The sequence below is a fragment of the Podarcis filfolensis genome (assembly GCF_964270895.1).
Source record: "Podarcis filfolensis genome assembly, chromosome: 5".
Lineage (NCBI taxonomy): Eukaryota > Metazoa > Chordata > Lepidosauria > Squamata > Lacertidae > Podarcis > Podarcis filfolensis.
This window is the reverse complement of record NC_139608.1, coordinates 35,015,349-35,029,391: the sequence shown is the minus strand read 5'-3', so window position 1 is coordinate 35,029,391 and position 14,043 is coordinate 35,015,349. Positions and strand designations below refer to the sequence as shown.

General features: G+C 47.1%; 1 protein-coding gene across 9 annotated transcripts in view; it reads right to left on the bottom strand.

The window, feature by feature from the left end:
- CROCC2 (ciliary rootlet coiled-coil, rootletin family member 2) overlaps window positions 1-14,043 on the bottom strand; it is an 89,393-nt gene that overhangs the window by 22,733 nt on the left and 52,617 nt on the right. For all 9 annotated transcript variants that reach the window (XM_083613657.1, XM_083613658.1, XM_083613660.1 and 6 more), the window contains 6 exons: window positions 13,506-13,649; window positions 6,541-6,779; window positions 6,269-6,428; window positions 3,855-4,022; window positions 3,097-3,448; window positions 1,512-1,696 (listed from right to left, as the gene is read on the bottom strand). In XM_083613657.1, coding sequence (XP_083469783.1) covers window positions 1,512-1,696; window positions 3,097-3,448; window positions 3,855-4,022; window positions 6,269-6,428; window positions 6,541-6,779; window positions 13,506-13,649 — 1,248 coding nt within the window. The remainder of the gene's footprint in view (window positions 1-1,511; window positions 1,697-3,096; window positions 3,449-3,854; window positions 4,023-6,268; window positions 6,429-6,540; window positions 6,780-13,505; window positions 13,650-14,043) is intronic.

The following is a 14,043-nucleotide window of genomic DNA, read 5'->3' as shown; positions in this document are numbered from 1 at the left end:
CTTGCACAACCTAAGCAAACTAGTGGTCCTGAGCCTGCGCCCTGCCGGGAGTGGAATCTACTCTTCCTTTCTCTGGCCTGGGCTGAGAAAAGCATGGAACAACATGCATTCAAAAGGTCTAAAGTTCTGTGCTAAAAAATAATTACATTACGTGGCTGTAATAAATCACACATTTTTTACACATATTTACTTGATTTGCATGCTTTTGCTCTAGTTACAAAATGTTTTTTGCAGAAATACGGATTTTTTTAATGCCTTGTTTTTGGCAGGGGGTGGTCTGAGTGTCAGGACTGGGCATGGGGAAGAAAGGCTGAGACTTTTACAGCAAAATACTGGGAGGAAAGGAAAAGGCATGTAGGCAGAGGCTCAGGCCACAGGGAGAGGCTTGGAGAAGTGATCTCACATTGATCATTTCAGTTATATTTATTGGTCGTGCTTGTTTAATATTTTCTAAACCACTTTGTAATCTTTACATTGCTAATCTGTACCCATTATACATTTGGAGAACTGAGGCTGAGATGGTGATTTGTCCAAAGGTAGTCAGTGAGTTCACAGCTGCAGTGAAGGCCTCTCCATCGGGATTCAAAACACTCCCCAAGCCACACTCTCACTGGCCCTGCCTGTCTGGAAAATGTTCTGGCATTTTGTCTAATAGGGGGAAAAAAGGTAAAGGACCCCTGGTCATCTAAGTCCAGTTAAAGGTGACTATGGGGTTGTGGCACTCATCATCTTAGGCCGACGGAGGCAGTGTTTTTCAACAGACAGCTTTCCGGGCCATGTGGCCAGCATGACTACACTGCTTCTGGCGCATGGAGGAAACACTATTTACCTTCCCGCCACAGTAGTACCTATTTATCTACTTGCACTGATGTCCTTTCAAAACTGCTAGGTTGGCAGGAGCTGGGACAGAGCAACAGGAGCTTCATGAACCGTCAACCTTCTGATCAGCAAGCCCAAGAGGCTCAGTGCTTTAGACCACAGCACCACCCGCATCTGTTTTTTGTCTAAAAGTGCCTCTTGTTTGTCTGGATAAAGGATAGAGACGTGTGTGTGTATGTGTGTGCATAGAAACTAGCCTACTGTACTAAGGTAAAATTTACATCCATTTTCCTACTCACTTTTGCCTCTAGCCCTGCCCACCATTGGCATGTGGCCCCAAGAAGGTTGCCTAGAGGAGAATGTGGCCCTCAGACTGCAGAAGGCTCCCCTACCTATAGCATAGTGAGTCCTTAACATGGGTCTAATTATGTGCAGCCCCACAAACAGTACACATGTCTTTCAGTAATGTGAGGTAATGTGTCATATATTGCATTGCTGACACTATGATTGTGTGCGCACAAATTCTTACAGATGGAGGGATTATAGAAGTCAAGAGCTGGTGGGCATAAGGTCACAACTGGTCTCAACCTCATTACCCTAACCTCATGCTTTCCAGAGCTTCATGGGATACATACATACATACATACATACATACGAGAAAAACGGTAAATGAAAGAGATTACATTACTCACCCTCTCTCTCTGAGTGTCCCGCAGCTCCTGAAGGAAGTCCCTCAAAGCATCTCGAACTACATCCGGGTCAATTTCACTTGTGACTTGGTCACCTCTGAGAGGAGAACGTTGGTGAAATGGGGAACGTGAGCGGCTCCTCTCAGGAGACCCAGTGCGGGAGGCAGGTGTCTGCCGGCCACTGCTTCCTGTGGAAACATAAATTCTTAACGTCTCAGAAGTCAAAGAGGGAGATTCTGATCAGGATTTCAAGATGGGTAAAGGGAAATTCTGCACAACTCAGCAAAACGTTTTAAAGGGGTCTTTAAATATAGGAAGCACCTTAAACAAAGCTTATGTTCTCTAGATACTTAGCCCAGCATTGTCTACTCTGACTATCAACAACTCCCCAGGGTCTCAGGTAGAGATCTTTCCCATCGTCTGATACCTAATCCTTTTTAACTGGATGTGCCAATGACTGAACTATGTCAGGTGCTCTTCCACTGAACTATGACCTCTTCCCAGGACTGAGAGACCTGTTAGATACACAACCATCAGATACACGATGTGATGATGAAAAATGTCCTTTGGGCAGTAAGCAGTCAGGGCATGAGTCAACCACTGCCAGAGGCAGGACTTGGCTTTCAATAGCAGTCTTACAAACTGAAAACGGAATCCTAAGCACAGCAGTGAACACATGCAGCTTGCTTATACAGAGGGAGACCAATGGACCACCTAGCTCAGTCTTCCTCAGCCCTGTTATTTGGTATCTTTTGAACTGGAGAAGCCAGAAATTGAATCTGGAAAGCAAGTGCTTCTACACACAAATCACTTGCTTTACCACTGAGCTATGACAGCGCTCCCTGGTTGCTCACCAAGACCACTGCTTAAGTGGTGGCAAACAACCTTAATTTAAGAAAACAAGCACATTTCCTACTCCTCATAGCTGTACCAGGTGCATTGGTATAAATCAGGGGTGGGCAACCTGCAGCCCTCAATCTATTCCAGTGGGTGGTACGCAGGGGGTAGCATAAATATACAGTGGTACCTCGGGTTACAGATGCTTCAGGTTACAGACTCCACTAACCCAGAAATAATACCTCGGATTAAGAACTTTGCTTCAGGAGGAGAACAGAAATTGTGCAGCGGGGGCAGGAGGCCCCATTAGCTAAAGTGGTACCTCAGGTTAAGAACAGTTTCAGGTTAAGAACGGACCTCCAGAATCAATTAAGTTCTTAACCTGAGGTACCACTGTATATGGAGAGAGAGAGAGAGAGAGAGAGAGAGAGAGAGAGAGAGAGAAGGAAGGAAGGAAGGAGTTGGCAGAGACTAAAGGAAAAAGGGTGGTGGAAAGCAGAGAAAGAAAAAGAAAAAGAGAAATGTTTGGTGGCCCTATCAACTTTTGACCACAATGATGTGTGGCCTCCAACAGATTCCCTTAAGGGAATGTGGCGTTCAACAGAAGGTTGTCCAACCCCAATAGAGTAATTTCCTTAGCTATGAGCATATTTCATTACCACAATTAGAGGTTGATGTCTACTGCAGTTATTGCTTAGCTGAAATTTAATGCACAGCATATGAAGGATATCCTGGTTAGGAGCCTTCTGACCTTTGACTGGAGAGCAGGATCTTTGTGGCGATGGACTCCGGCTGCCAAGCCCCAGTGTGCGGCGCAGAGCCGAATGCAGTGCCACGAGCTTCAGCTCCACCTCCCTCTTGGCTGCCTCCGCTTTGGCTAGTTCTATCCCCAAGCCTTGGGAACGCCCCTCACAGGTGCTGAGGCGCATCTGGAGGCTCTCGCCTGCCCTGCTGGCTTCCTGCAGCTTCATCTCCAGGTGATGAAGATCGTCCTTCAGCTTCTTCTCCTTTGCACGGCTCTCGGCAAGGCTCTGCGCAAGGTCTTGCTCCTGAAGCCGGCTTTCTGCCTCCATGGCAGACAGCTTCTTCCGCAAGCTCAGCACCTGAAAGAACAAGGTTGGCAGGCCATGGCAATGTACGGGCACTACCACCGTCCACACCACCACCTTCTCAGGACACAGGGAAGCCAAGCACAGCTGTAAATGTAGCTTGCACTCATGGTTCTTCACCTACGTGTATAAAAGTGATTTATATCCAGCCAGCTACCACTATCCTGCTGCACACTCAGAGCTAAAGTAGATGAGGCTGCAGGAAACCCGGTCCACACAGATACCCTGTCTTCTCACCTCTGTATGCAACCTTCCATGCAACTTATCTCCACTACCACCTCTTGGAGGACAAGATGCAGGAGATGGAAGAAGAGTAAGCTGCCCTCCTCAACTCTCCCAGCTTACTTTTCACTACTTCTTCCATCTCCTGAACCTTGTCCTCCACCGCCCACCACGTTACCTCCTTGTGAGCAGATTCACGGCTGATCTCCAACCCGGCTATCTTCTGCTTCAGTTCCAGAGCCTCTTTGCTGTTCTGCTGCTCCTGCTGCTCCTCCTCGAGCAAACGATGCTGCAGTTCACTGATTTCTTGGGCTTTTTTGCTGTTCTCACTCTCTAAGGCCTTCACCTGCAAAAGGTATGCCAGAACTCTGGGTATTATCTATTATATGGGCTCTATGCTCAGAGGCCCAGCTCACACAAAAAAGCTTCTGTGGGGGTGGGAGGAGGAGAGGAAGAGGAAGAGGAAGAGGAAGCAGAAGAAGAAGAAGAGGAGGAAGAAGAGGAGGAGTAGGAGTTTGGATTTCATATCCCGCTTTATCACTACCCAAAGGAGTCTCAAAGCAGCTAACATTCTCCTTTCCCTTCCTCCCCCACAACAAACACTCTGTGAGCTGAGTGGGGCTGAGAGACTTCAGAGAAGTGTGACTAGCCCAGGGTCACCCAGCAGCTGCATGTGGAGGAGCAGGGACACGAACCTGGTTCACCAGATTACGAGACCACCACTCTTAACCACTACACCATGAAGCAAGTCTTCAATTACTGGTTATCATTGTGGCATAGATTACCAAACCATTACCTTGCCCAATGCTTATGGCGAGATGAATTCTCCAGCCTTTGGACTAGCAGAATTCATGCCAAACTCCTGAGTTATGGAATCTCTCCCTCAGATTCCCTAAAACTAGACCAAATCACTGCTCAGAGACTGATCCGCCAAAGACTGGATGACATCGATTTACAGCGAAATTATACGCTGGGGGGAGGTGTTTGTTCGCCCCAGAACATTGGTATCACTTTAACTTACTGCGTTCCATCATACCTCTCCTCCCTTTCGACTGTTGCACATAGACTGGCCTTCACCAAAGCGAGGTTTAACGTTTTTCCCTCCAATGTCCTGAGACATAGGTTCTCAAAGGGTCAAGCCCCCGCCGTGTGCGAATGTAATAAGGTGTCGCCGGAGTCGCTCCAGCACATTATGTTCACTTGCCCCTTGTTTAATGTGCTACGGGCAAATTTGTTGGGATCAATCATACAGAAACTAGAGGGTACCCCACCAAAATTCCACCTTGCCCAAATCTTGCAGGACAAGGATACCCACACGACCCTGAAGGTGGCTAGGTTCCTAGTTGCTGTCCTTTCCCAAAAGCGACGCCAAGGAGCTCTACAAGCTAATTAAGGCGTAGTATGCCTTTCCATTTTATAGTATTTTATTGTTATAGTAGTGTTTTAGCGATTGCTTTTTTTTTCTCCTTACGGCACAAGCTGTTATTTATGTGTTGTTTTTACCTGTATGGGCCTATGGCCGTAATAAATGATATTAAAAAACCACTACACCACACTGGGAGGGGATCCCTACTGTCACATTTGGCAATTGCTGTTAGAGTGAAATGATTGACCACATAGGGCTAGTAGGACAGAAGACAAAGAAGCCAAGCCCCCCCCCCCGACATCATTTTTATTGCACAATCATTGTTATTTGTGCTTGTGATATTACCGGGGTGTGTGTGTGTGTGTGTGTGTGTGTGTGTGTGTCACACATTACTCCACTTTCAATACTATTTGCACCTGCAAACACTTTGGGGTGGCCACACTGCTTCCTTTCCAAATCAGTGCGTATCCCGCAACTTCCTGTTTAAATCCTGAACTTTTTGTACCACAAATGTTCTGGTTTATTTTTGTCCCACTCGGGACTGCCCCTCTGGACAGCAACAGTGTGGTAGCATTGCAGAAGTATTGCAGAAGAACCTAAAGCAGAATAAATAAACCTACCACTAATGCACTATTATGATGTCAAGAACAACACTGCACAATACACCCACAACAAGACACCAGTCTGGAGGGACCCCAACAGCAGGCGAAGCCAGAGCCAATGACAAGCAGAGCAACTCCCCTGTAGAGAACAGGCAGGCAGGTGGGGTGGTAGTGGTGCTAGCTGAGGGCAGACCAAGGCTGGTGAGGCAGTGTCTCACTCACTCTAATGGACCAGCCTCAACTGGATGTAAGGAACCCCAAAGGGGGCGGGAGTAGCACCGACAGTCCTAGTGGGAGGGAGACACAGGTGGGAATATTAAAAAAGAGAGGCCTTATGGGTAGGAATTATGACAGAGGATCGAGGTCTCAAGGCTCTTTCATAGGAAATTTCAGGCGCAAATTAAACAAGCCAGAAAGACATTTTGGGTGGTGGTGATGATGCTTCTCTTGTCCTCTGCTTAGATACTGTATCTACAAACTTGTGTTTTGACAGTGTCTGCAGCAGCTACAAGTGGCTTTGAATAAAGAATCCAATACTGGGTGGACGTCAAGGATCTCTTGTTGCAATTATTATATCCTTAGGGTTGTGATGAGAAGGGTGTGGGGAGAGAGACACAGTTATACCTGCCTGCGCAGCTCCTGCAGCTCCCTTCGCGCTTCCATGCGAGACTTCTCCACTTCTCGCAGATTTGCTCGGACCTCCCCCACCTCTCCCTCAACGGCTGCTTTTGCTTCCTCCAGCACAGCAATCTTCTGCTCCTTCTCCTCTTCAGATCTCTGCAAGCTGCAGCAGATGCACAGGTTCATAATCTCTCCTTACTGGTAACCTCTAAAAGTGCTGTGAGCCGATAGCCACTAGGCCAGCAAGACGCCTGTCCAGTACCAAGGCTACCTACCTGAGCCTCTCGTTCTCTGCTCTCCTGACAGCTGCTCTGAGCTCACTGTTAGATTTCTGCAGTGCTTCTTTTTCTCTGCTCTCGTCTGCCACAGCCCTCCGAATTTCCAGCAGCTCCTTTTGCTGGTGGTCACGAGCCTCTTCAGTCTCCTGCAGCCTGTGGTGAAGCTCAACCAGCTCCTTGCGAATTTCTGCGTGGGTATCCTCTGCCAGCCGCAGCTGTGCTTTTAGCTGTTCTGCCTTGAAGAAAAAAGCATGCATGGCTGAGCCAGGAACCTGAAACCTGCAGCATGATCCCATGGATTACTCAGAAATAAGTCCATTGACTTGACTGGGACTTACTCCCTCGTAAGCACACTTAGGATTGCAGCAAATAGGGATGCATGTTTAAAACGATGCTTGCACTGTCCCTTGGAGGGTGATGCTGATGCCTAAGCAAAATGAGCATTTACAGTGGTATCTCGGGTTACAGACACTTCAGGTTACAGACTCCGCTAACCCAGAAATAGTACCTCAGGTTAAGAACTTTTCTTCAGGATGAGAACAGAAATTGTGCAGCAGCGGCATGGCGGCAGTGGGAGGCCCCATTAGCTAAAGTGGTACCTCAGGTTAAGAACAGTTTCAGGTTAAGAACGGAACTCCGGAACGAATTAAGTTCTTAACCCGAGGTACTACTATATTTGAAACATAGGCATTTGGAAAGTACAGTGGTACCTCAGTTTTTGAACAGAAGACTGTTCAGGTTCTGAAGCATTTGAAAACCAAAAACTCACCAGCCAACAGCTAGGCCTCAGGATCTTGCACGCGGTGGAAGCCACATGGCATATTCGACTTCCTAGGCGTGTTTGAAAACCGAAGCATTTACTTTTGGGTTTACAGTGTTCGAAAACCAAAATGTTAGTCAATGGAGACGTTCGAAAACTGAGGTACCGCTGTATAGTCCTAATCTAGAGCTCACTGTATGGCAGGGAATAAATCTTAATTACAAAGGCAAAGCAAAGCAATTACAAAGGCATGTCTACCCATAGATCAGTCCAACTGAACTCAACAGGGCATAATTCTCAGTAGATAGATAAAGAATTGCCCTTCACACCCCATTTGGGCAGAAATCAAAGCTAGCTGGAGTCAGGATTGATTGCAGTATGCTATTTCAAAATCCAGGTTGTTAGCAAAAAGCAAAGGTACTTTCAAAGAGACACCTACCTCTTCTTAGTGGATATATATTGTCTTGAATACTAGCCAATCTGTGCCAGCCATGAGCGATTACATCATTTGTTTAATGACTGGTTGGTTTTCCTTAATGGCCAATGGGCATCTCTTTATCAGAGCTGACTATATAAAATGGGTTACTGATAAAGAGTTGTCTCTGAAGGGACATGTCTTTGCCGCCGCCATCCCTTCCCCCCAACCCCAGCTAGGATGCTGAAAGCTAGAGCTGGCTGCAAAAAGAACAACAGAAACACTCTTTGGAACAGTGAGAGGAGAAATACCTGCAGTGTCAGAGTCCTTCCTCTGAAGGACCAATTTATTAAACATTCAGCCTGACCTGCTTGCACAAAACTTACAAGGAGCTTAGATTACATCCAGGCTTTTTCTGAGCTTTCCCTCTGATTTGTTTACGGGGCAGTTATACGAACATAAGCATTCCTCCTGCATTCATCCTGATTTGCTTGTGAGGTGCTTATATGTTGTTCGTTCACCCTACACTTTACCATGCATTTCCCCATTCATTTCCTAATGGCAAAAAGCCAAATTCTTTTCTAAAAGTGCAAATGTTGCGCTAGGGTAACAGAACCCTTTAATCCACTTGAATTGCACATATCTGAAGTATGTGATTGAATTCCTTCCCCAAAACGGTGGTGGTATGGAGGCACCCTAAGTGTGAAACAAACACAGAGAGCTCTAACTCTGAAAAGTTAAAACCAGCCTTTTTCAATATGGTGCTCTCCAGAAGTTTTGGACTCCATCTCCCTTAGGCACCAGCTAACATGGTCATATTTACCATGGTACCAATAAGGGATGCGGGTGGCACTGTGGTCTAAACCACTGAGCCTAGGGCTTGCTGATCGGAAGGTCGGAGGTTCAAATCTATGCGACGGGGTGAGATCCCGTTGCTCGGTCCCTACTCCTGCCAACCTAGCAGTTTGAAAGCACGTCAAAATGCAAGTAGATAAATAGGTACCGCTCCGACAGGAAGGTAAATGGCGTTTCCGTGCGCTGCTCTGGCTTCACCAGAAGCGGCTTAGTCATGCTGGCCACATGATCCGGAAAAACTGTCTGTGGGAAAACATCGGCTCCCTCGGCCAGTAAAGCAAGATGCGTGCCGCAACCCCAGAGTTGTCTGCGACTGGTCTTAACTGTCAGGGGTCCTTTACCTTTACCTTTTTTACCATGGTCAGTACATTGTCCAACATCAGCAGAAGGGCTCCAGGTTAGGGAAATATGGCTAAAACTCTCTTGTGGTGTTTTACTGCCTTCTGGGGTACCAATGGGGCAAAATGTTATAAGTAGGCCATACCTCTTCTTCCTAAGGGAAGCAATCCCCTGGGGAAGTGCTATTCATGGGTAAATGCTACCCATGGAACTTCTTGCCACTAGAGGAAGTGGGGAGAAGAATAAATAACTTGTATAACTTTGGGCCCATCATAACTCTTTTTCTCTTGGAGCCATGTGGCTTTAAAGCGGAATTTCTCACTTCAGCAAAGGAAAGCATGCAAGCATGTGTGAATGGAGGATATAGGAATGTTTCAGATTGCGGATGCATCTCAACAGGAGCAGGAGTGAGAGGTGTTGTGATTCATGTGTGAGATAGTGGGCATTTATCAGGTGGTGGGAATGCGTAATTGGAGCTATCAGCGTGCTCTTAGATTTGAGTGCCAAACTGAGTAGGAGCAGAGGAGGAAGATTATGTTTGGAATGCAAGGAAGGGGGGGGGAAGCAAGCTACAACTGGAAGAGCTCAGTTGCTAAAGATAAACGACAGCAACAACTCGTGGCCTTAGGTGATCTCAAGGCTGTTCCATTTCATGCACTCTACAGATACAGTGAGAAAAACTACCCTCCTGAGGACGCTTGTTTGCCCTAGGAGTGTTGCATTTAAGCATGCTGGCATCCTTACTAAAAATATGTGGAAACCTGTACAGGCACTAAAAATGGTGCTTTGCAGGCCAAGCTGTACTCATTTGAGAAGGATTAATATTTCTGCTAACAACTGGAAAAATGCATTGAAAAAGAAAAGAAAAAGAAAGAGATGGAAATCTGAATTAAATTTGTGCTTGGCCATTGTGCCAAGCTGATCTGTCCTTGGAACACTGCTCTCTTCTGATGCCTTTGCGCATTCCACTTGGTCCACAGTGTGGTGTGGAGGCAGAAAAGAAAAATCCTCAGCAGCAGCAGCAGGCTAAAAGTAACAGCATCTTAAAAAGCAGAGCCACCTTCATCCTTTCTGAATGAGGGTGCAGTGCAGAGGGCCAGAACTTGCCCAGACCCACAGAGTAGCACATGTGTGCTCATCAGTTCTTCAGCCACACAGGTACAAGCAAGCCTGCATTCTAGTACAATGCAATGTGTTCCAGAGGCTGCACAGTGAATTACTAGGTATGATAAGCTATTTCCTGGGATAGCAGCACAGGGTGCCTCAGATGCAGGAGAAAATAGGGTTCTCTGTGTTTTTATTCTGCCTCTCTGGACAACCTGAGGCTACACACAACTGCTCTTGCTCCCTTGGTCCTTTATATTACTGGAATCGGGGACGGGCAAACAATTCTGATATGAACCCCCTTTCTTTCCTTCCCAACTTTCTTTCCTAACGCTTTTACTCTGGAAAGCTCTTAACATTGTCCAGATCCTCCCTGTTGGCCTGTCTCATTCCGACCAGCTCTCTGTTATTGTTGTTCTGTTTTTGAGAAGGATTAGGGTGAGCCCCTTTCTCTCCCAACCCCCACCTACATATGGGATCCACAAACGCAGTCAGCGGTTTTCTGCTGAGCTCAGCAGAAATTCACGAAGAAAGGTCAGTGACCAGAGAGAGGGGCGATCCATCATAAAATAAACTGTTTTTATTCCCCAGGATAAAGGAAGGGGGGCTAGCAGGGGGTGAGATTGAAAAGAAAACATTGCACATGAACCACCCCCCCCCCAACTCAAACATGCACACACACACACATACACCCTCCTTCCTGGCTCGCTCACTCTCTGTGTAAGGGCAGAGCTTTCCTCATTTACAGGAACACTGCAGCAAAGCTCTTAATGTGATTATTATAATTATATCTTGACTAGAACTTTTTATAAACAGTCTCTTTTGAAATCATGCCTGGGCAGCCAAGTCTCCAGCTGAGCCCTGGACACATGGAACAGGGTATTTCATGGTGGGAGAGGAAATGTGCATGCGTGTGAGAGGCAGGGCGGGGGTGTGTGTGGAGGCGGGAGTGAGTGTGCATTTAAGTTCACAGAATGATGTGGGAATATATTTATATGCACATGTGTGTGAATTCATTTCCACACAGTAAGAACATCGTAGGAGCCAACTCCGAGGGGCTGAGGTCCCTTCAGCCCGCCCAATAAAATATCTGAGGGGTCTGCCCCCCAAAGTTGACGGGCATTGCCATTCAAATGGTGTGTGCGCACAGCATCATGTGATCAGTTACGCGGGATGAGGCCTACCTGGGCCCCCCAACATTTTATTCAAGTTGGCACCACTGAAGAACATTGTGTGTGTGTGTGTGTGTGTGTGTGTGTGCGTGCGCGTGCGCCTGGGTGATGGGCCACTAAGAAAAACAAAGGAAATAGACTCTGTGTGGCCAAAAGTCACAGTTGAGCATTTGCAGTGATGTGACCTAGAGGAAAAAGCAGCAAGCTTGAGAGAGAGAGAGTCAGGAGTGCAGTGCTTGATGTCTGTTAGAATCCAAGGCTGCGGCTATGGAAGAAACAGGACCCTTTTGGGGTGTTAATGCTGTGAAGCCCTCCAGGTTCTATATATGTGTGAATAAACCATATATCATAAAGACACTGCTGTCTCCACTGTGCCTCATTTCCAGAAAGGAACATGAAGCCTGGGGAAGCCCTGGAATCTCACACAGCTCAAAGACTGGGGTGGGGCGCAACACTACATTTGTGTGTGTGTGTGTGTGTGTGTGTGCGCGCGCGTGTGTACACACACACATACACACACACACACATGTATGTGCATACATGTACACTTGATGATGCATGTACTCATGAGAAAACGCGAATGTGGCAGATGTGCCTTGTATAGTTGTGGGCTTGTGTGTATGTATGTTGACTATGTGAGCGTGGCGTGCACTTAAGGGAAGGCAGGGCTGCTCAACGAGCCCGACTTCCTCAAGTTAAAAGGCTGTGAAAATGTTATGGTTCCCATGGTGATAAGTAGGTCAATGCTGGCGCCTGTGAGGATTTCACTCTGTGTTTCTTTGCCCTCAGCTTGTTATATTAGTCCCACAACTGTCCTCTCCCACTCCCCCCACCTCTCTTTCTCTCATCTGCTGCTGTCTCCCTTCCCATGCTGTGTTACTCTTTCTCTGCCCATCCTACATCCATCTAGGAACATATGCACCCCCTCTCGCCCCATCCCCATTCCTTCTGCCCTCCCTGCCCTCTGAAACAACCCTCTTCTGCTTGCTTGTGTGGTCCCTCCTGGGGCTGGACTTTGAAATCTGTTGAAAGGAGGCCATTTTTTTGCCAAAATAAACAGCCTGTCATGTTAAATTACTCTCTCTTCCTCTTTTATGTCCTTTAATTTTCTATTTCCCCCCCTTCACCCCACCCCAGTCTTTTCGGGCTGGGGGTCATTCTCTTGTTCTGATGTACTGTGTTTGTAGAGAACAAGAGCTCAGAAAGCATCTGGCAGTGGGTGAGGGTTTCCACCTGGGGATGTTTTCCAGAGCTGCAGATATTGTTCCACCCCCAAGAGTCACCACCCGGAGATGTGTGTTAGGAAAAAGGGGGTGCAATGGAGTGGGCAGGGATCCCTACTTGCAATTTAACCTATAGCACGCCATTATTAGAAAGGGTGAAAAGGGTGCTGACTGGCTGGGGTCACTGCCTGTTCTTCCTAATTCACACCTAAAGGCAAAGGTAAAGGTAAAGGTAACGGTAAAGGGACCCCTGACCATTAAGTCCAGTTGTGATTGACTCTGGGGTTGCGGCGCTCATCTCGCTTTATTGGCCGAGGGAGCCGGTGTACAGCTTCTGGGTCATGTGGCCAGCATAACTAAGCCGCTTCTGGCGAACCAGAGCAGCACACGGAAACACTGTTTACCTTCCCACTGGAGCGATACCTATTTATCTACTTGCACTTTGACGTGCTTTCAAACTGCTAGGTTGGCAGGAGCAGGGACCGAGCAACGGGAGCTCACCCCATCGCGGGGATTCGAACCGCTGACCTTCTGATTGGCAAGTCCTAGGCTCTGTGGTTTAAACCACAGCACGTCCTTCAATTCACACCTATCCAATCCAATTCTAGGTTACAAAAGGAGGATTGCTAAGTAGAGAATGGAAAGTGACAGAGTACAAGCACCAATGCTTCTCCTTCATTCTGTGCCATGGTCTTCACTGGCCAAATAGGTTTTGCAGGTTTCCAAAGCTAACAAAACTTGTCTTTCCAGGGATGGAAGTGCTATGAGTTTGTACCCTACAGGCAGCTTTGCTTCAGTCATACTGCCTTCAACACTGAAGCCCTGCTCAAGTGTTAAGTCTGGCCGATTCTGCCGTAATTTAGCACTCCTGATTTCCATAGGAGCAGAAGACCTCAGATTTCAAAGCTACTGCCTGCTCTTTCAGCAGAGAGGGGAAATGCTTCCATTGCAACCAACTTATTCACAGATGGCTTGAACTGGGGCAAACACCTATCTGTTGACAAAGAGATACATAGAGCACTTATAGGACCATACTGAACAGGGACAGAGAATCCTTCCACAGAAAGAAGACCCAGCCAAGAATCCAAACATACCTCCCTCCCAACAAGCTCCTTCTCTCTTGCCAGTTCCTTTATGTGTTCATTTAAGCGCTTTGCCTCCTTCTGGTGGGCAGCCATTGCGTCCTCAAACTGTGCCTGGAAGGTCCGTAGCTCACTGGTGATGCTGGCAACTGTGTTCTGTAATGAAGAAATCACAGAATCAAGCATGGTATGTGCCACTTTGTTCTATGTGTTCTGTAAAGTTCCAGAATATGGAGACACCGGCAGTCGAAGGACTGGCTCTCACAACCATTTCCTCATAAAGCTCAATTCTAGGGTAGCACTGCAGGTTATCTGAAATTTGCTAGCCGGGAACAAGTTTGATGCCTTTACAGGGCGACAAGGCACTTGCTTTTCGTATCTGAAGTACAGGACTGATTCAAAACCCCAGTGGAAAGTCATTTAGGAACATTGGAAGCTGCCTTATGTTGAGTCAAACCACTGATCCACCTAGTTTAGTATTGCGTACACTGACTGACAAGCAGTTTTTGAGGGTTTTAGGCAACAGTCTTTTCCAGCCCTACATGAAGAT